Below are 23,764 nucleotides of genomic sequence, written 5' to 3'. Positions count from 1 at the left end.
TCCATTACAACATCCCTAAAGGTTTTAGCCATTTTAGAACAACACTAAGTACTAAGTCTCATCAAAATCAGTTATGGATGTGGTCCGTCCAAGGTCAAAATTCTTCTGTCTGATAAATCCGTGAAATTTAGAAAACAAGTTATCTGCTTCCAATACACAATGGAGGGACAGGCATAGGATAAAACATTACCATTCCAGAAAAGATAAATTGGAAGGAAAACAGTTCTCAAACAACCCCAAAACCCAGCAGGGCAAACTTCATTAGATTCAAGGTCTGAGAGTCAAATATGGATCAATGTTTATCCTCTGGGCCAGATGGAGCAGCTGCACCACCCTCTCCAAGCTCTTGGCCTGAGGTCAGACTCTTGGTGAATGCTAAGGCACAGATCCCACCATATCTGAGAACTGGGGTGACAGCACTCTTCCTGAACAACACGGCACAAGGCCCACCTCCAAGTGCAGGGGCACATCCTTTCCACACACATGGGTAGGCCCACTCTCTTGGCCCAAGGAAATCTTTTTTATTCAGACTTTGTTTCCATGGTTCTTCTCTTGAACTCATTCCTCCTTCAATTTGTCCCTTCTCTGTCCCATTCAGAACAGGCTGGCAATGGTTCTGCTCAATTTGTGCAAAAATCTTGTTGGTTTTACAGGCAGTTCAAACAAGTCCAAACCATCAGACAATAGAACTTTTCACAAATCCTTCCTGGAAAACTGCAATTCAGATCTTGACTTCCACTGAAATGGCTGACTGAATCCATGTCCACCCTCAAATTCTTTAGCAAAGTATTGTTTGGTAACCTTTACATGGAGTCCTGTTTCCTGGGACTCACTCCCCAAAAACTCAAGGAGGTCCCTGATAGAGCTGCTTCTGGCCTTAGTCTTAAAGCATGCTACCTGGAAAGGCAGGGAATTATCCAAACCATCAATTTCTGGTTTCTTTGTGCTTAAGAGTTCAGTTCTTAGCTTACCCCTTTCCTCGTAAATTTTACTATAAGCTGCAAGGAGAAGCCAGGCTGCACCTTTCACACTTAGACATCTCTCCAGCTAACTATCCTCAGCTAAATATTCAAGTTCATCGCTTGCAAGTTCCGTCTTCCATCCGGCATCTGAACTCAATTGCGCCAAGTCCTCTGCAACTTTATAACAAGGATCGGCTTTCTTCCAATTTCCAATGACACACTCATCATTTCCTTCTAAGACCTCATTAACTTATCATCCATATTTCTACCAATGGTCTCTTGAAAGCAACCTAGGTTTTTTTCTGTCAAGCACCTCACAATTCTTCCAGCCTCTACCCATTACCCATTTTCACATTTTTCGGTTATTTGTAATGGCAGCACCCCGCTCTCCAGTAGCAAAAACTGTCTTAGTTTCCCAGCTGCTAAAACAAATACCATACAATTCCTGGCTTAAACAACAGGAATTTATTGGCTCGCAGTTTCAGAGCTTCCTAGGGTTGGAACCTTCTGGCTCACCGGCATTCATTGAGGTTCCCTGGCTTTTCTGTCACATGGCAATAAACATGAAAAGTGTCTTCCTCTTTCTCTGCTGGGTTCCACTAGTTTCCAGTTTCTTGCTCTTCCAGGGGCTTCTCCCTCCATCTGACTTTCACTCTGCTTATAAAGGACTCCAGTAATCTATATGAAAGCCCCATCTGATTCAAATGGGCTACACCTTGAAGAGATCTTATTTACAGTGGGTCTACTCCTCCCAGAATGCAGACCAAGACAAAGAACAAGTCCAAACTGGGGTACACAATTCAATCCAACATACCTCATAATTTTGTTAAGTCAATATGTTTATTTTCATCTATACATAAAGAAAAGCATGTGCAAAGATATTTCTCATCCTGAGGCTCTTCAGGTTCACATCTTTGTGGGAATTAAAACGTGTACCAAATTGTATCCATATAAGCACTAAAGAATTAACAATGTTCATTTTGGGTAACAGAAAAGCCATCAAATAAATAAATATACTACAAAGTACCAGGACCAGATTTTGCAAATTGCATCCTACAATGCCTATTTTGAAAACTAAACAAATGAGCCTAGTTGGAGGGACATCTTATTAGAAAACTGCAACCTCCCTGTTTTCATTCCTTTACTTAGACTAAACAGACCTCTTACTTTCCTTTACCCATATTTTTATTTCAATATCAACCCTCTCCTGCTTTCACTTCCTTCCATATCCTCATGGTTTATTCTTCTCTTATAAACACTCTCTAACCTCCCCATCCTATTCTTTCTACAGCCCTGCCTGCAAACCCCAAGTCTGAAAATTCTAACCATCAGTTATACTACTTCTTAAACCTAGACTGCTACACACTGCTGGGGAGAGGGGAGGGGCAAGAAATAAACACCTAAGTTGTTTTCCAGTGCCACTAGGAATTTATTATTTCCAACCCCTACTGTTTTTTTCATTGCCACTTGGCAATCTCCTGCATATGTCAAGTCAGTTTGCTTTCCAATAACCCAAAGCCACTCTCTTCAAATTTTCTGCTCAATCTCCTTTACATTTACCATATAGCTTCTATTTTCTTTAACAAAAATGAAGCGAATCAGGTCAGAGTTCCCTCAATATTCTACCTTTCTGTCTCCCAGCCCCTGTGAACATCTATCTAGCTAGCTACATCTTTCCCTCACATTTCAGAGAAAGCAGAAATTTCCTCTAGTCCAAGGTTAATTCTTCTCCCTGGGCTTTAGTTACCACATCATCCTATCTAGTCTCAGACCCTGATATATCAATTATCACATCTCCTAACTTTCTAACTCTTCCTATCTACTAGTTATTTTCCTTCAGCACATTAAAGTTTGCTGTGCCCTAACCTAGCATTTAATACCATTCAGAGGCCAAAGAAAAAGCAATTCCTCTTTGGAGATCTGCCACTATTCAACCTTGGGGAAGGTCACAACCAAAGTGTGACCTTCCTCATTTATAAAACAAGGGCTTAGAAATGGCTCTAAAATCCTGTTAGTCCATAAACTGATTAGAAGAATATGCGAATTTTTAATCAGTATCTGCTGCCATAGGATTTTTATAAGGTAGGGGGAGCCAAGTATTGCTTACTTATTGCAGAGTTATCACAATTCAAAGTTTAAATCCATTCAAAAGTTTTCAAGTAGCCAATAATGACAAGATATAACACCTAAACAAAAAATCATAAATTATATTTACTCCTAAAATGTATGTATATGTATGTGTGTATATATAATAATATATTTAAGAGAAATACATTTTTAAATGAATGCTGTAATTTTTCTCCATTAACTGGCCTCAGGATTCCATAAAAAACAAACTTTTTGGTCAAAACTGTTATTTAGTCAATGACTAAAATTGAATCGGACCTATATAGAAATATAAAGATACATTCCAGCATACTGTAGAATGCAAATATTCTAACACCAAAAGAGGTAAATTAATAATACCAATTGAAGCATCAAGCTGCTCCTTAAGTTTGATTGTTTTCCTACTTATAATAGAGACAGGAAGCAATACTCACAACAGATACATTTTCTAAATTGATATTTCAACAACTGGAAGCTGCTAATTGTCCCTTAAGCAGCATGATAAACACACAGTATTTCAGAAGGTCCATAAACAAAACAACATGGTTTTTAGACCTAAATGTTGGGAACATTCTCCTTTGAGATATAAAAATATAACTATCCTACAGGAGGTGACATTCTTGAATTGAAAGAGCTATGTTCCTAAGAGAAAAAAAAAAAAGCCTTTTTGTAGTTCCTAGCTTTAATCACAATAAAGATAAAAAAAACAACAGAAACTATCTTTTTTCTTGCACAAAGAGAAACATTTTATTTCCTCCTGCTAAAGAAGATGAGTTCTAAAGCTTCTCAAACCTTAATGTGCATATCAATCATCTGAGGATTTGTTAAAATGCAGATTCTGATTCAAGAGGTCTGCGATGGGGCCTGAGAGTGTGCAGTACTAGCAAATTCCCTAATGATGCCAAATTCACCCATAGAGCACACTGAGCAGCAAAGTTCTAAAGAAAAAACATAATTTACCATATTTGGATATCCATGGTTTGTAAAGCACTGGTCTTGATAAGTTTTCCAATTAAATCCCTAATTGATCAATCCAACACCTTTCCATCCTCATCTTACTTGATCCCTCACATGGGTGTGATAATCACTCCATCATTCTTAAAACCTAGAAAACGTGGCTCCTGTTCTTTCTTCTATGTCTTTCCTCTCGATCTCCTCCCATATTTCTCATACTCACATGCAGGTGTATCACAAGATTCCATTGTTAGCTTCATCTCTTCTCCATTCTATATGCTGTTCCTGGATCATCTATATGCTAATGGATCCAGCTTCTGCATCATCAACCTAGACATGTCTCCTGATCTTAGATACATATATATTCAACTACCTAATAAACATTTCTAATCGTAAGTCCCCACAGGTACTTCCAATTCAAAACCGAACTTATCAACACCTTCTAGCCTTGTCAACCCTATAACGACTTTGTGACCAACACTACCATCCATCCATTTGTCCATTTAACCCCATTTTCTAATTATTTCTGAAATCCTATGCCCTCCTTTTTAGTGTCATTACCACAGTTGGGACTTAGATCATTTCTGGTCTGGTTACCATAGTAATATAATCAGTCTTCTTGCATCCTATTTCATTTTCCACTCAAATCTACTGTTGGGGACTGTCATGTCCCCCACAGAAGACATGTTCAAGTTCTAACCTCGGCTCCTACAGATGTGAGCCATTTATAAATAGGACATCTGAAGATGTCATTATTATTTAAGATTGGCCAAATTGAATGAGGGTGGGCCTTAATCCAATTCAGCTGAAGCCCTCGTAAGGAAAGGAAATCGGACACAAAAGTAGAAGCCAGAGACAGCTCATAACATGACAGAGGATTGCTATCACCAAACTGCTACAGACTTTAGAGAAATCATGGCCTTACTGGCATCTTAATTTTGGACTTCTAGCCTCCAAAACTTTGAGCCAATAAATTCCTGTTGTTTAAGCCAACCAGTCTATGGTACTTGTCATAGAAGCCCTGGCAAACTAAGAATACTGTGTAATCTTTCCAAAACAAAAACGTGTTATGATTCCCCTCAATAAAATTCACCAACTTCCCCATTACCTTTAGGAAAAAGTTCTAACTTTTTAGTATATCATATAAAGCTCTTCACAATCTTGATTTTGGCTCTCTCTCTCTCTCTCTGATCTCAGTTCTTATCACCTCTTAACAGTCAGCAAGTAGTCTTGCCATGTCATGCTATTTGGAGCTCCCTGAGAGCATTACATTTTCTAATTCCTCTGTGTCTTTGCATAGGCTATTATTCCCTTTGCTAAGAATGTTCTTTCACTGCCTCTTTTCTTACTAAGTACTAATATTTTTTCAAGACTCTACTCAAGCATCACTTCCTTTAACACATCTTTTCTAATCACCTCAAGTCAGAGTTAGATACCCCTACAAACTGTACTCTATTATAGGGTCCTCCCCATGCATACCTCTATTCTCATATTTATCAAATTGCATTCTAGTTGCTGGTTTACTCAACTCTTCCACTAGACTGTGAGTTACCTGAGATTATCAATTAGTCCTTTTATGAACAGAGTGCCCAGTATATGGTAAGTTCTGAATAAATGACTGCTGGAAAAACTATTCTGAAATATGGCCATGAATAATTATTAGTTACATATTTAAACCATAAATAGCTCCCAATAACTATATTTCTAAGGTAATTAAAAATTTACCTGACTTTATTTATAGGGTTAATAGAAATTCCTAAAAGTTTACACAATGCAGAAGTCCAAGACACTTAGGTATTCACTTAATTCCCAGCAATCTAAAGACATTTGTTAAAATTATTAGAAACAAAACCTTCTGAATATTGTTTTAAACAGATATTTTAATTTCACTGATTGCACTGGCAGACAAATAAAAGTACTAGTCTCTTCTCCTATGGCTGAAGTAAGGAAAGATTAGAGTGGTGTGAACATTTTTCAGGTAGCTAGGTTTGCATCCCGGCTCTTCAACTTACTGGCTATATGACTTTGGGTAACAATGAACCTCTCCAAACCTCAGTTTGTTCATTGGAAAACAGAGATAAAATTGATTACCTAACCCACAGGTTGCTTCAAATATTAGACATGAGTATGAATGCATTTCTATAAACCATGAAAGTGCAAATAAACTTGAACTATTGTGTTAGCTTCCATCCCAACATTTGCCAAAGATTTTATAGGTGCATATTTAAAATTCTGTGTGCTAATTCAACCTCTCATATCCATTCCATACTTCTTTGCAATGTCTGAAAATTCATGAATGAAATTAAGTTCAGGACCACCAGAGCACAAAACTCATTTAACAGTCCTCAATATTCTTATGTGATTAAAGTGTTTAATGAGAAATACATCTAATTTAATAATAATCTGATATGTTCTTAAAAAGCTATTTTATAAATCTCAAAATAAATCTCAAGGTAAGTTGTTGGTACAGTCATTTAAATTTCAGCTCCATTTAAAAAAATAAATTGGAGGACAAAAATCAGCAGGGAATATTTAAAGATACCTTCTCTTAATAACCATTTAGACTAGATACTGTCTGTTGACATACAAACTTGACCCACTGTAGACTAACTAACATGAAAGTTAAAAAGTCACCCTTACAAAACCAGGACTTTTTCCCCAAAATTTATGGCTTATTTCTCAGATATGTTTGCTGGTCTATCAATCAGAAGAGAAAATTTGCTGCATTTTTCTAAACTAAAAAAGTGATAGAATATATTAACTGTGCTCTCAGCAATAAACTTTCCTTGTAAATAGGGACTTATGGGGACTATGGACTACATTAGGAAAACTGTTTTCAGTCTCTTCTGCAATATTTATAAAAATAAGATTCTTCAACTTTGAAAGGGCAAAACTTTAAAAAAAAAAAAAGAAAAGAAAAAGAAAAAACAAAATCTACTACAAAAGTCAGCACTTCGGTACCTGATTGTGGTAACAAGGCCAAAATCCAAGATGAAGCCCTTTATTGCACATCGTGTTCCAACGTCTTGGGCAGCCCATCTTGCGACCTCTCCAGATTGGCTGTTCCTGCTCTCTCTACTGCAGAGAGAACTTCAATTAGAGAAATTCTGAAGCTCATAAATCTAAACTGGATACTTCCCTCACTGGAGGCAAGGATGGTAAGAATCACTAAAAAAGGTCATGTTAAAGGAGGTTTTAACTAAACCTAAGTGGCTTGAAACCACTGTAATACAGGCAGCTGAGAGTCTTATTATGCAAGTCTGCTTTACCTAAAAAAAAAAAAAAATCTTGAGGGAAAAGAATGGCAGCAAATTATTAGATAACCTGAAAAAAAAGGCTATAATAACCATAAATCTCTAAAAAGTTAAATACTCTCCACTAAACTCATGTAGAATTTACAATATTATAATACAAACTCTTATAACTGACCATTCATAATTCTTGAGAAAAGCAAGCAAGAAAAATCTAGGAGACATTATTAATTTTTTAATGCCCTAAAATAAGAACTTCATTGAAAAAAGAGTCTGGCTAAAAACCATTGGTTAGGAAGGGAGGCTTCCCTGCTGACTTAAGCCTAGCTGCCCAAGCAAGGCTTCAAAAAGTGTCTTCACCCACAACAGAGTGTAGGCAGAAGGAGCAGAGGCTACGGCGATCTTCCTAGTCACACTTCTAAGTCACATAAAAGAGGTATGTTTCTGGAATAGACTGCCAACAAGTTACTGAAAGAAAGAAACAAAAACAGCAAAAACCTGGCAGATCAACAGACCAATGCCCTCATGTGTTTTATTATGACATATAATGTAAAGTTATTTTGAGGCTACCAAATCTAAATCACATTCTCCACACTAACATTACATAACTTGTGAAAGACCAGACTAGTTTTCTTCAAGCTGGTTTTCCAAAAACACTTGCAATAATACATAACACGTATAAAGCATTTCTTAGACCAAGCAAGAAACAAGTTCCAAAGAATTTAAACAATTAAGATTTTTTCAATTAGAAGAATTAACAAACAACTCAAACCACCTTTCCTAACATGAATGTTCATCATAAGTGTGCTGGATATGTGCTATCAACAGAATCAGATTAATACTTGAGATAATATCACAGTATTTACTAAATAATTTAACAATGCTTTTACCTTACCTGAGTATGAAAATTTGAAATGGTTGTTGTTTCGATATCTTTCTTGCCCAGAATTTCCATTTTCACTGGAGTGTTGGGGAAATTAAAAGCAAAGTAGTCCAAGAAGTCTGGGAGATAAGCAGCTGCTCCGTGCACTATTGCTAAAGCATAGTAAGCAGCATTTTTCTCATTTTCACTGAATGTCAAAGCAAGAAACTCCTCAGAAAATCTCTCCATCTCCATTGGAGACAAAAATGAGAGTTCATCCATGTAAGCATGAAGGACAAGAGCACCACCATTGGACTGGTGTTCCTCGTGAATAAAGTTGCTAAATTTCGTACCTGTTTTTAAGAAATTTCTACGAATAGAATGCTCCTGGTGAGTCATAAAAGGTGTTTGTACTCCCTGGGGTACTCGGTATTCTTGCATGCCCAAATTTAATCGGCACAGCTGCTCATCTTTCAGATACCTGAAGGATTCCTTATTAACTTCTGAAGTGCTATTTATTTGTCCTTGGGTGAGGATTTCCTTACTGACGCGAGTCAGGCCAGCACAGATGGTTTGTACTTCCTTATTGTACATTTTAAGGCGTCTTCCTCGCATATCTTCTCGGTGTTTCTTTTTCTTTTTCTTCTTTATTTTCTTCAAGACAAAATCATCAGCTCTCTGGGTTTTACCATTTTCATCTGGTGTTTCTGGCCACAATAATTAAAAAGAAGTTAGTTGCTAGGCCTAGTGTCAACATACAAGCTTCTTAAGGTATTTGATCTCTCATTAAATAGCCTACACTCAATTTCTCTAAATTTGCCATTACAAATTATATGTTTAGAAAATGAACAAGATAAAAATCTTAAAACATGATAATATACTGGGTTGAAGATTGTGCTAATAAGTGGATAATGCAAAGAGGTAAGCATATAATACGTATGACTTGCAAACAAAACTAAAGGAAGCATCCAAGCAATTCCACATGTGCCATATTGTATGGAATATTTGTTCAGTAACCATTGTATAATCTAAATTTAAGTTCATCATATTTTGCTGTCAGTCTACAAATTATTATGGTACATACAGGTAAACCAAAGGCAAATTAAGCCATAAGACACCATTTTTGCCTATCAAATTGGCAAAACTTTTTTTTTTTGCATTCTCATATACTGCTGCTGGGAGTATAAACTGGACAACTTTCATGGAGGACAATTTGGTGCTATTATCAAAAGCCTTAAAAATATTTATAATCAGCTGACCTAGAAATTCCACTTCCAAGTAAAACTTACCCTAAGAAAATAATTAAAGACATATAAAGATGTCCGAGAGTGTTATTTAAAACAACAGCAACAAAAAATGGAATTCCCTAACTGTCTAATAATAGGGGATTAATTAAACTCTGGGACTTACATTCCATAAACTATCCAGTCAGTTGTAAATTATATTTTAGACAAAAAGAATTGAAAAATTGAGATGTTACAATGTGAGTCTTCCAGAAAGCCTTTTCTAACAACTGTTCCCCACCTGATTTGGATAGCTGCTCCTGTTAAGTGCTTAGCACTATATATCCCGTCACAGCACTTATCACATGGTTTTATTACGTATTTAATTTTGCATCTCTTCTCTAGACTGTAAGCAACTTAAAGTAAGGGACTGTGTGTTTTACCTGTCTTTCTTTCCAGAGCACCTAAGATATGCACAGTCTGATCCTATTTTTATAATACTACACATTCGTTCAAACATTTATTATGCATTTACTATATACCACTGTCACTCTTCTGGGTACTGGGGACATGGTGTTGAATAAGACAGACAAGATCCCTACTCTCTTGGAGTGTACAATCTAGTTTGACAAGAAAAAGAAAGTATCACATAGTGATAAGTGAAGAGTAGACTACCTTAGATGTGGGGAAGCTCCCTTTGGGAGATGACTTTTAGGCTAAGTCCTAAATAATAGATGAGACACACATGTGAAGAATTGGGGCACCTATTCCAGGGAGAGGGAAAAGCTAGCAAAAAACCAGAGAGGAAAAAGTCTGGCTGATCCATCTATATATGTTCTGGATGTATACAAGACAGAAAAAGATCTGGAGAAACATACACCAAGGTATTAATGGTGGTTATCTAGGGGCAGTAAGATTACAAATATCTAGCTTTCTTCTTTTTACTTGTCTGTATTTTCTAATTTTCTCCAATAAACACGTATTACTTTAATAATTTAAAATTTTATTTTTAAAGGATTACCATGGACTGACAAACCCAAGTTAGAATGGCATCTTTTATTTACCAGTTGGAAAACACACTATCAAAAAATCTCTAGGATTAAATACCAGGTATAATCCTGACCAATCTTCAAGTTTGATCTGATATTTACTGTACAGAATTTATCTATCCAACAATATTTCTGATATGATTCAAGTAATTCAGTGGTAAGAAAGATACTTCATTTAATCCTATTATCACATCCGAGAAGCAACAAATTCAATACCTTTTACTTCTGTAAAGATTTTATTTCATATAATATGTACATATGTAGTTGCAGTACTCTATGCAGAATCATCCCAAGTCACTAGATATTTTAATAGTTATGAAACTTTCTAAAGAGAATATTTAAAAGTGCAAGTCAAAGAGTTTAAAATGTATGAATACTGAATGACTTTCATTCTATTTAACATTTGGTTTTGAGAACAATAAAAAGAAAACCCTTCATTTGCAAACATCACTTGTAATCAAACTGAGACACTAACCTATACATGTAATCAAATTGCTTAAATTGGCAAGAGAAAAGGCAGTCAATCCTTTATTCCATATACAATTAAACCTTTGAGAAATAGTTAAAACACTTACTAACAATCACTTATATTTCTCACCAAATAAAATTAATCTAAATACACTTTGCCATATATCAAATCAGTAATTTAGGCACTTCTCCCAAGCAACTAAATGTTAATGCCATTAAATATAAAGGTTAGACCAATTTAAAATGAGTCATCTAATTACTCTCTGCTAAATGCTTTAGCAATTTCACAGGAAAAACAGAAAAGAAAATCTCTCTGAATAGATCCAGTTATTTCAAGTTTTCAGAAGTTATTGGTATGCAGAAGAATAATTGTGACCTAGATCTGCCACTGAAATTAACACCAAGAAGGAGCTGCCTTAATTGTAACACATTTTCTATATTACTATCAGCTTACCCCTGGTATTTCTAACATGGCCTAATCTCTGTGGGTTTTATTGAAAAACTCACTTATGAGAAACACTCAATTAGTCCAACATGCCCCACTTCAAACACTCAAAATACAACACTTTACAAGGAAATGAAAAGGACCTTAAATTGGCTATAATCTCATATATCAATATGATAAAAGTTTAAAATATAAAATAAACATCAATCTATTTCCTCACTAATCCTGTTTTCTAAATTTTGACTCAGGCTGAGACTTAGAAAGCTCACCTTATTTATAAAGAAATTTGAGACGACCTGTGTCACACTAACTAACGAATTTCTATGAAGAAACTAAATATATTCTTAAATTCTGTGGCAGGAACTAATTGAGAATAACAGATATATAAGTTTTTAAAAAGTTATTACAGTAAATCTGCCATCGTCGCTTTATGAGAAAGATACCGACATTGCCTTGCCTTGAACCAGAAATGTTATTTAGAAGTCAGTGTCTAAAGTCCACAATCTTTCTATTCCTGGTAGGGTGATTTCAGCAGTCCAATAAAGAACGTATTCAGGCAGTCACATTTGGGGTAATTTCCCATAGCTCACAAGCTAAAATTTGACATTAATTCCTCACAAGAAAAAAGACAGCTATACTATACCTGTGGTTAAGAACTATATCTAGAAAGTTTCCACATATCAAACTGTGAGACAAATATAAAGAGAAATAGTATGTAATTGTGCTGAAGAAAATAACAAACATTCATCTGAGAAACAAACTGCTGGCAGTCTTGAAGTTCATTGTAACTATAGCTGGATTAATACATGACACTATCTATAAAATCCACATATGTGCTAATATTATCAACATTATAGATTATCAAATAGCATCATCTAGTTAACATCATACCATTGAAAGTTTACATTAACACAAAAAATTGAATTATGAAACAAATTTATAAAACCATTCTTAAACTATAGCTTAAAACTGAAAGAAAAAAAATGTAATACCCCCAATTTCTAAAACTTAAGGTGGATAAACCAAAGCAAAATAATTATAATGGTTTGCATTTTATTAATCATGCTACAGAAGAAGGTTAAAGTTATTTTCTGAAAATACTTTTAGGTCTTACGAGTTGTTTCAGTTCTACCAAAAAAAAAAAAAAAAAAAAAAAAACTGACTAAAAGGGAAAAGTAAAACACTGCTCTTTTTGAAGGCCAATTTTAATGAATCATTGTGTGTTTATAACACTTCCTTTACTTTACCAACCCCCCACCCCCATCCTCTATATTATGGTGTTCAAGAGTGGACCGCTGAACTTGTCTCCCTGTTCCACCACTTCCTAGCAGTATAACCTTGCACAAGTTTCCATTGGCAAAATGGGGGAGAGTAACTGTACTTCCTCATAAAATCACTGTGCAGATTAAATGAAATAATGTAGGTAAAATACTTAGAATAGTCCTAGAACATAACAAATAACTACTTTACCAAAATTAGTTGAATTCTAGAGGTAGTATAGGGTGCTAATTAGGAGCATGTGCTTCACAGTTAGGCAGACCTAGGTTAATATCCCAGCTCCACTGCTTGCTAAGTCTCTGGCAAGCTCTTATAAATCTCCTTAAACCTCAATTTTCTCATCTTAAAATGTTATTAAAACTAGTATCTACTTCAAAGGGTTATTATGAGAATTAAATGAGACAATGAACAGAAGGCACTCATCACAGTATTTGACACATCTTAATGATCATAAACAAAGTTAACAGTATCTGATAATTAATATTCCTTGAAATAACTGGCAACACCACCGGGATATCAAAACTTAGAGCTGGTTTTATATTATACATACATTAAAACAATTTTTAAAATTGCACAAAAAATATACAGCTGGAAATTACTAACCTAGAGTACAGTGTAGAGAATCACATAAAAAGGGGGAAAAAATCTTAAGAGGGAAGAAAACTATTATTCACTGAGTGTTTGCTAGGGACACTCATATGTGATCTCATTTTAATCCTCAAACAAGCGAGTGAAATAAATATATAAATACTTTTTACAGAGAAGGAAACAAGAGCAGGAAACAAGATGTGTAACTTAACATCACAAAGCTAGTAGGTGACAACTAAGATGCAAACTATCACCTGTCTGACTCCAAAACTCACCAATCTTCCACTACCAATGTACACTATTCTACACTCTCTTTATTTCTGTCTTCAACTTCAAACCTTCCCAGGGACATTCCCTTAATGATTTAGATGATCTACTTACAATTAATGGACTTGAGGTGCCTTATAAGAACTTCCAATAAAGGAAGCATTACTTCATTCAACAAATACTTAACTTGAGTGCCCAGTACCTGATCATTCCCTATGACCACAAAAGATTGAACTCACAAGTGAACAGACAGTATTATTTGTTACACAAAATGCAAAACTTTCCAAGTTCTTAAAGGTTTTTATTGCCTCCCCCTGGGTTGCTAAGGATAAACATCAGTCCCTGAAGTTGTTTCTCTGCTAAATGAGATTATCTAGTTATTTCAGTTCTCCATATAATCCCAATATGATTCCCCACCCCATCACAGAAACAATCAAGTGTTTCTGGATTTTAAATTCCTGCCAATAGCTTATGACATCACAGAAATTTCCATTATTTGTCTGACTTAGGGACACTTTCCATGTGATAGCAGTTGGGCAGTTGATAAAAGATGAAAAAACATAAGAAAGAAAGCTTAAATCAACTGAGCATAATAAGAGCAGGCCTATCATTTAGTAATATTGGGGAAGAGAGCTATGAGAATGACATCCCTTTTCTTAAAAAAAAAAAAGAAAAAACTAAAATACTAAAACAGTAAATTTATTAACCAAGAGTAATGAAAAAGAAGCATTACTTCTTTTAATATATTTTTCAAGAAGTATGCTTTTTCTATGCTTTTATGAGTCATAAGAGGCAGAGGAAAAAAAATTTCAAAAGACACCAGTAACTGTCATTTTGGTTAAGACTCAAGCCTCTTGCTTACAAGAAATTAAAAAAAAAAAATTTATTATCTCTTTATTAAGTTATCAATCCAAATGTGCTTGGCGGAAAAAGAAAAGACAACTGAACTATGAGTAAAAAGAAATGGGTTTAGATTCAGTTCTATCACTGAACAACCAGAAAATTTTAAGCATGTCAGTGAACCTCTTTGAAAATCACTTTACTTCCTATTTTACAGATAAAGCAAGTTGACCTTAGCATTTAAAGACTAAATTTTTGTTTTGGCTATTCAAAAACAACTCCAAATGTCTAGTAATTTGTGATTAGCTTTTGCATGTATTTGGATGGAGTACTGTTGGGCTGGTGTACAGGAACATGTCTCTTAACTGAATGACCTATCTCAGGGATCGTCAAACTTTTTTCTGTGAAGAGTCAGATAGCAAGTTTTGCAAGCTAGATGGTCTCAGTCTCAACTACTCTACTCTGCCCTTGTAGAACAAAAACTGCCACAGACAATACATTTTATTACTCTGTTCCAATAAAACTTTATTTCTGGTCACTGAAATTTTAATTTCATTTAATTTTCAAATGTCATGTTTCTCCCCCTACCATTTGAAATGTAAAAGCCATTCTTAGCTCACTGGCAGTACAAAAACAGGCAGTGGAACTGATTTTTAACAAAGTGCAAAAGCAATTCAATGGAGGAAGAACAAGTGGTGCTGAAGCAACTGGACATCCAAAGGCAAAAAAAGAAAAAAAAAAAAAAAATCTCGACCTAAACCTCACATCTTATACAAAATGAACTCAAAATGGATCAGAGATTCAAATGCAAAAGGTAAAACTATCAAAACTTATAGGTAAAAAAAATAGGAGTAAAACATTGGGACCTAGGACCTGGGCCTTAGACCCCAAAAGCATAATCCTTTTAAAAAAAAAAAATCAGTAATTTTTTGCAGCGCGAAAGACCCTTTTAAAAGGATGGGAATACAAGCTACAGACCAGGAGAAAATATTTGTAAACCACATATCTGACAGAGAATTCTGAGAAACACAACAGTAAAAAAACAAACAACATAATTAGAAAATGGGCAAAAGACCAAAAGAGACTGAGGAGGATATATGGACAACAAATGATCACATGAAAAAATGTCCAATACCACTGGCTATTAGGGAAATGCACATTAAGACCATGAGATGAGATATCACTACACACCTATTAAAACAGCTAAAATTAAAATGATAATACCAAATATTGGCAAGGATACAGAGAAACAATCTTTCCTACATTGCTGATGGGAATATAAAATGGTACAGACACTCTGGATAATGGTTTGGCAATTTCTTCTTTAAAAAAACTAAATATGCATTTACCATATGACCCAGCAATTGTATTCTCAGAGAAATGAAAATTTCATCCACACAAAAACCCGAACATAAAATGTTCATAGTGGCTTATACATTACTGTTAAAAACTGGAAACAACCAAAATGTCCTTCAATTGGTGAATGTTTAAATTGTAGTCCACCAATACTATGGATTACTAAGTAAATAAAAAGGAAGTATTGACAGACACAACAATTTGGAGTGATCTTGAGGGCATTACGCTGAGTGAAAAGAGCCAATCTCAAAAGATCACAATCCGTATGGTTCCATTTATACAACATTTTTTAAATGACAAAATTATAGACGGTGGTTCCCAAGGGTTCGGGATTGGGTCAGGGAGAGAGTCTGTGCCTATGACTATAAAGGGATGAAGCACAAGGGAGATCTTTGTGGTGACAATAGTTCTGTATTTTGATTAGAGTGGTAGTTACACTAATCTGTGATAAAATGACATAGAACTATACACACTTTGTACCTATGTCAATTTCCTGGTGTTGGTATTGCACAATAATTATGTAAGATGTATGGGGGGGGCTGGTAAATGGTATGGACGTCTCTGTATTATTTTTGCAACTTCCTATGAATCTATAATTATCTCAAAATAAAAAGTTAACAAAACGCAGCAGGTTTTGCCAATTTCTGACCTATCAGACTGCCCAACATCCGGAATGGGATGGGGTCACATAATTTTTTCAATTTCAGATGACTGTATTTTGTGAAGAAAATTATAACAATTTTTGAAAATCTAAGGATAAGTAAAGCTAGGACAACTCTGTAAATAACAAGGGTCTACCTACTTTCTTTATTAATGTTAGAGTTGCTTCAAGGACCAAGTATGACAAAATATTAAAAGTCAGTATTAACTGAGCACTTACTATGATCTGGGCAGTTTTAAATGCTTTCCACATATTGCCCCATTTAATCCACATAATAACCTGATTACTTAATACAACCCTATTTTACAGACAGGAAAACTGAGGCAGAGAAAGGTTCAAGTAATTTGCCCATGATCAAACAACAAGCAGTAGAGCCAAGATTTAAACTCAGATTGACTCCAGTGGAATGCCTCCTGCAAACCACTGTAACAAGTATAAAAACATTCGAAGAAAAAAAAGGTACATGGTCAAACTTTGGAAAAGCCTGAATCAAACAAGGTTAAATCAGTTTATTTTCTGTAGGGTTCTCAGAACTTTTAAAATGCTTGTGTGTGCCATGTATCTGGAAGGCTACAGTATGCAGTTTTTCCTGAACATATTTGACCAGGGTACCCTTTTTCCCTAGAATATAATTTGGGTACATAATTAAAAGTCTGTCAGCCAAAATTAAAATATTCATATGGCCTGATCTTAACACACTTCTCTTCTTCACATATTGGCAAACTACATTTGGTTCAAGCTGCACTGTCCAATGTGGTAGCCACTAGCCACGTGACTATTTAATTTATAAGTTAAATAAAGTTAAATAAAATAAAAATTTAGTTTCTCAGTCACATTAGCAACATTTCAAGTCTTTCAGACTTGTTTCAAGAGCCACATGTAGCAAGTGGCTACCGTATTAGATAGCACAAATAGAGAACATTTCCCTCATCAGAGAAGTTCTGTTGAACAGCACTGAGACAGAAGTTCGTTTTTTAAAGAACATGAGACCTGCACAATCCTAGAAAAGTACATTGTGAATTATTATATATGTCATTGCCACTATCCCCTCATAAAAGGAGGCTAAATCAGAGATCACTGATGACCTAAAGTTTCCTGCTGCCACTGTGATACCAAGGCACAGGGAAAAGATAAGCAAAGGAGCAGAAAAAATGAATAGCAAAAAGAAAAGGCAACATCATGTAACTGAGGGATGGATCTTAAACTGGGATCCAGGAGATATGGGTTCTACTCCTTATTTTGCCAATGATTCACTGAAAAAAAGAAAACATTTTTAAAATTTTTGTACTTGTTACTAATTAACTGTATTAACTCTCACTTGATCAGACAAGTCTTTTCACTACTTTGGGCTTCAGTTTCCTCTCCTACAATACGAATTTAAAGTGGATGATCTCTAAGATTCCCTTTAGCTCTTCTGTCTCTCTCTCTCTCTCTCTCTCTCTCTCTCTCTCTCACACACACACACACACACACACACACACACAGAGTAGAAATGAGGAAGTGAGAAGGTAGAGAATAAAGGTAAAAGTTCTTAATAGCAAGATCACTGCATAATGATAGTGGAAACTAGCACTCCTGTCAAGTACTATTCCTGAATATGGGATTTGGATGCCATCAAAGAAAGAGAGATCTCATTCAATTCAATAAACACTTGTTGAGCAATTATTTGCAACAAAACTGCAGTATTTAAAAAAACAAAACAAAACAAAACAAAAAACGATTAGCCCTAAGTTAAGATGAAATATGTGTAAAGACTGCAATGCTCACAAAACTTTAGACTGAAAGACTGGTTCATTAACATGTAATAATCTAACTGGCCCAGTACTAAGAAACACAGAAGTATCTTAAAACCTTCTTGAGGAGATACAATTAACAAATTATATAAAATCATATACAAAGTTCAAACACATGGCATAGTCAAAATTCATACCCCAATTCTTCCACAAAAAATAAAAGCTACAGGTATTTGGGGATAGAAAGACACCAGTTTTGGCCAATCTAATTTCTCAAGAATCCACACTTAATTAGCTAGTCCTACATTTTCTGAATTAAATATTCTTGACTTTAGGGGTTGTTACTAAAATTAAATAGAGCCTCAAATTGTTCTACTAGAAGAAAAAATGCACCTGGAATCCGTGCCTTTACTATGACACACTTCCCACTTTCAAGAGGCATTACTAGTCCAATTTCCTAGGATCAAAAAGAATACTTTTATTCTAAGAATACTTTTATTCTAAGAATTAATATATCCAATATGAAAAACTAACTTTTACGTCAAGATAAAAAGGAACCCAAATAAACTGTTTTTGAGATACCACCTTTCAGAAACGAAGGCAACCTCTATAAGAATTCAAATTCAATAAAGCCCTGAATCATACCTTTGAATATATGGGGGCGGGGGTGTGGTGGATGAATAGTAAAGCTTTTCAGCAAGGAAAACAGAAAGGATTTTAGCGACAAATCTTTACTTTAGAAAGGCAATTTTTAATACCCCACCTACTAATCCGATGCCAGGGACCGGGAGGCGCGGAAACCCTAAAGAATTTGAAAACAAACGGTGGAGGATCCGGGAGACTGTTATGGGGGTTTGTAACTGACAGCTCGGCCTCGGAGCGAGAAGCGCCAAGTAGGTCAGACTGTGTCAACGGTCTGAAATAGAGTCCACCCAGTGTGCTCTGGGGAGTAGAGCAGCAGAAGGTAGGCAGGGAGTGGACGTCTTTCAGTCCTAAAGGGAGGGAATATCGGAACCGAGAGAGACCCAGAACACAAGCCCGGGGAAGTTCGCCTGCTCTCACCTCTGTTGGGGGCCTTGACCAGAGGCACCCCACCAGTCCTCTCGCCGTTTTCCTGCTTGTCCTTGTGCTTGAGATCGACCGGAACGCATAAACTAGTATCACCATCGGAGCCGCGGTGGTGATGGTGCTTGTGCCGTTCCTTGTGGCCCTTATGCTTGGGCCCGGCCGCGCTCACCGTCAGGGGAGAGAAGGTGAAGAGGGCCGAGGTGCCCGGGGCCGGGAGTGGGGCGGCAACAGCGGGCCCAGTGGGTGCCAACGAAGGTGGCGGCGGAGGCGGCAGAAGCAGAGGCTCAACAGGGCCTGGGACGGTTGGGGCTGCATTCGTTGAATGCAGCGGCCCGGGATGTTGGCGGCTTCGACGCCGCCGGTGAGGGGGAGCGAGAGGGGGTTCCTGGCTTGGCCGCCCCCGCTTCTCCTGAGACCCCCCACTACTCGCCCTGCGTTGCCGCTTCACGCCCCGGGGCGAGGCCCCAGTGTGGGGTTTCTCCTTTCCCTCTTTGTCCGGCTCCTCCGGCGCCGCCACCGCCCGTACTACGCGCACCGCTCCGACCTGCGCAGCCATTTCACCCACAAACACACATTTAAATGGCCCGACCACCCCCCCGTCCACGGATCGCGCAAGCGCCGTCCGCGCAAGGCCCGCTGGGCTTTGGAGTCTCTCCCCCGCCCTCTTTTTTTTTTTTTGCCGTTCTTGGTCTGCAGCGGAACATGCCGGAAGCGGCTGTTCCCGGCGCTGCTCCTCAGGCCTCTCCAACCGAGCTTCTATTGTAAGGCACCCTGGGCCGCGCGGAACCTCATGGGAGCTGTAGTTCTGCCGAGTCCCGGGCTCGGTGAGTAGAAGATCGCAGTGGGAGCGTGCGCCCAGTCACGCTTCGGGCTGCGACACAACCGCCACTGGGCGGCGAGTTGCCTCCAATCGACTTAACGGCCTAGACAATGTTAATAGCTTTCTGAGTCTGTAGGCGCGTTCCCATTATCTTCTTTCTGTGCCCCTTCGTCATTTTACACGGAGTTGGTGGTCTCCATAGTTATTCTTAAATTTCATGTTCCTCTCATAACCTTGGTGAGGTAAAAGAATCTCCAGCCTTTACCTTCGACTAGCGACGAGATAAAGGGAAATTAAGTAATATACAAAATGTGGGCGATTCTGCTTTAAAATATAATCGCGTCATAATTCAGTAATTTTCTGACGCATCTACATAGACATCGCCATAGTAACAACTACAGGTGTAATAAGGCAGGTGCTAGAACTGCCTGGGAGCCTGGTGAGTGCAGCCCCACCTCGCCATCGTGTCACATTTCTTCTGTAATGCCTGGAAAGGTAGAGTCCATTATTTATTTTGAATACATCCCCACATTTGCGAAAAATTCTAGATGGAAATCATGTTTAAAAAAATTTAACAAGATTTTTCAAATCTTGAGTATAAGTCTGCATAGCTTTAAAAAAAAAAAAATTATCCACCGGAGAACTCTCCAGAAATCACCACAAGATAATTGCAGTTCAGAAGATTGTCAATTCAGACTTATTATTCTTTTAATACTTAGTCCTTGATAAAGATCTTTGGAAGTACTTGATCTATGATAAAGTACTCAGCAGATAAAATTACTGTGATTTGATGCTACTAGTGCCTGGAGAAGTATTATTACTTCAGCTAAGTGATCGCTTTTCCAGTGAAGTTAGTTTGAAAACAAAGTATACTGTTCACCTATTGTATACTACAATAGATACGTGAAAGTATTTCAATTTGCCATATCAATTAGGCTTCCTAATGAAAAATAGAATAGAGCTAATGATGTTTAAATAATACATGTTTCTAAAGTTATAAATTAACATTTTTTAAATAAAAAATATATTAAATCATTAGGGAAAGTCAAGTGAATCCTTTGAAGCAATAATTACCCACTAACTTATCTGCTATGTAAAATTAGATTTGAAGTATCAGAGTTTTTAAAATAAGGCAGATTCATATTCATATAGAAATTTTTTTTCATTGGCAGTTTCTGTGTTTGGTTGGATATAAATTGTGTATGTTTTTGTAGGACTTTTAAAATGAAGAAATGCTAACAGAAGATAAATATTTCATTGTTTACTCTTCTAGAGTTGGTAATTGATAACTTTGGTTAAACCTTATCAGGAATGTAGCTTAAGAACCTTTTATGGGTGGTATATCCAAATAAAAAAATGATTACTGTCATGTTTGCCTATTTTATTCTCTTAAATATAACTTCTTTTATTTTCGTTTACCACAACATTTGGGGGAAAAAATGCACAAGATGTACTCTGTTTAAGCAAAAATAACTCCCAGGAAATAGTCATTGTCACAAGCAGCAAGGTAAGATTTTTTAAAATACTTTTTGGAATAAATTCTAGCAATGTAGAAACTTAATACTTGAGATCCAGTTTTTAACAAAACTTTTAAATGTTATGCTTATGTAGAAAAGTGAAATAGAATAAAAATAACTTTTTTCCAAAAATGAAAAATAAATCTATTCTAAAACAGTATTGTGTTTCTCATAAAGCATTCTCTACATAAGCCCAAATGGCAAATTTTTATTTGCTGTATCTAACCCAGCACAAATCAGATGAAAATGCAAAACTTCTGGCATTTATTTGCATATTGCTCTTTTAAAAGCTATTCAACACATTAGTATATTTTCATTGTTGATATTATGAATATAGCATACACTTATTTTAGCTAGCAGTATTCTAGTAGTTTTATTTGCAGATAACTCGCAGCCTATATTCTTGTAAATCCAAAATTGTACTAAATATTCCAAGTTGGTGGTGGGTTCCTGGGTCCTTTGGGTTTTGAAAACCGATTTGCAAAACCTGGAAATGAAAATAAAATTGAATGAAAAGAGAAAGACTTTTTATATAGAAATGAGTATTAGAATATTAGCACATATTATAGTATAGGCAAACCCATGGAGTTTTCAAAAGATTAGGAAGCATCTTTAATAAATGTAATAGATTGGAAAGGCATTATATTAATTAATTTAAAGGTTAAATGATAAACAATAGAACATTAATAAACATTTTAAATTTGTAGAGCACTTCCAAATTTAATAATGGTAAAAATTAGATGAAGAAACCTGGTTATAATAGCCTTTGATAATTCAGTGTATAATATCTTCATCTATGTCTTTTCACCCCCCACCCACCCATCAAAAAAACAGAACCAGGAAATATCAATTTCAGGAAAATAAGCAGCATTATTTCATAAAATTATGTATTAAATACAGCTATCCCTCGAGTTTGGCCCAGAAACCCCTTAATTTACCAAGAATTTATGTTTGAAAAACATAGAAAAAATAAAGTAATAAACAATACTATAAAACTAGTTAATCATTTTTACGTACCTCACCTTCAATTTTTTATTTCCCCATCCTCTGTCCCCAAAGAAGGAAGATAAGGAAATTTTTCACAACTTATGAAGGCTGTTTCTGGGTCTTTTAAAAGATTTTCAGATTGGTGATGCTGTTTTTTAATCACTTCAGCAATATAAGACCTTTTTGTGAAGGAAGTATATTTTCAAGGTACTCTTACAATTAGCAACTTTAGGGTTTCAAATTGAGCAAATGTGAAACACAACGGGAGAACAGAGAATGGAAAACACAAAGATAATTCCTAAGCCTTTAATTTCATCACATTACAAAATGTCGGTGTAATGTAACATACAGAACTGATGTAAGGATCAAATGAGCATCCAGCACAATGTCTGGCACATAGTTACTACTCAGTTGTTTAAATCTGAACCTACAAAAAACGATACCAGAACCAGAAGACAAGGAAAGTAGGGAAGGGAAAAAGAAAAGAAGATAAAGAAACTAAAATCAAGTTTATTAATGATGGTAGTAAATGATTTAGGGTGGGGGCACAGCCTGGTTCACATAAGAAAGACTATAGAAGGAAAAATACCTCAGGTTAAGTAGGTTACACAATGGTTATAAAATCATCCCATCTGTCTGGATAGCTTGATTATACCCAAAGTGAGCTGGGAATAGAAATAAGGACTTATACAAATACTGAGTATGTAAAATTTTAGGAATGCTTACTTTGAGGTCCTTTCACCTCAATTCTCAATAGTTTAGAATAGCAATAAGCTACCTTTTTTTGCATGTGCGCTAATTCAGGGAAAATTAAAATGTTTGTTAACCACAAATTTTTTTCATTCAAAATTAAAATATTTGTTGAGTAACATATCCTTACAATTTATATTGCTTCCTTTATAAAAAAGAGGCAATGAAAAAAAAAATTTTTGCTGCTCTTTAAGTTAGTAAAATGTTCAAATCTAGACATACCTGAAAAGAAGCAACATAGAAGCAGCTCTCTTAATATTTTATTCTAATATTAGGTCCCAGAATCTGTTTTAAAGTTATGTAGGCCATGTGTTACTCAAGTGGTATTACTGATTTATAGAAAAGGAGGAAGCAGGGAACACTTCTGTTCCAGGCAAAGTTGGGTGTTCTTCTTAGGTTATACAATATTATTTATGAATTTTATGAGCTAAAGGATTTCATAATAATTATAACTTTCTTTTTAAATTTATAACATTTTAAAGCTTAGCAGTAATAGAATCAAAACAAAATTTTACAGCTGAAGAAACTGAGATCCAGGTATTTTTAGTTAAATATTTTGCCCAAGTGAGATAAGAGATC

The 23,764-nt window shown here is 35.9% G+C and overlaps 2 protein-coding genes across 4 annotated transcripts in view; both read right to left on the bottom strand.

The window, feature by feature from the left end:
• Positions 1 to 19,691, bottom strand: part of RSBN1 (round spermatid basic protein 1) — a 51,921-nt gene extending 32,230 nt beyond the window's left edge. Inside the window, 2 exon segments of the mRNA XM_037826331.1 lie at positions 8,169 to 8,842; positions 19,106 to 19,691. Coding sequence (XP_037682259.1) covers positions 8,169 to 8,842; positions 19,106 to 19,667 — 1,236 coding nt within the window. The 5' untranslated portion in view covers positions 19,668 to 19,691.
• A 1,998-nt stretch (positions 19,692 to 21,689) lies between these two features.
• Positions 21,690 to 23,764, bottom strand: part of PTPN22 (protein tyrosine phosphatase non-receptor type 22) — a 72,451-nt gene continuing 70,376 nt past the window's right edge. For all 3 annotated transcript variants that reach the window (XM_037826329.1, XM_037826328.1, XM_037826327.1), the window contains one exon: positions 21,690 to 21,935. In XM_037826329.1, the coding sequence (XP_037682257.1) occupies positions 21,871 to 21,935 (65 nt within the window). In that variant the 3' untranslated portion in view covers positions 21,690 to 21,870. The remainder of the gene's footprint in view (positions 21,936 to 23,764) is intronic.

This window comes from Choloepus didactylus, chromosome 2 (genome assembly GCF_015220235.1).
Source record: "Choloepus didactylus isolate mChoDid1 chromosome 2, mChoDid1.pri, whole genome shotgun sequence".
Classification (NCBI taxonomy): Eukaryota; Metazoa; Chordata; class Mammalia; order Pilosa; family Megalonychidae; genus Choloepus; species Choloepus didactylus.
Note: the sequence above shows the minus strand (reverse complement) of the source record. Positions and strands in the feature narration are given on the sequence as shown.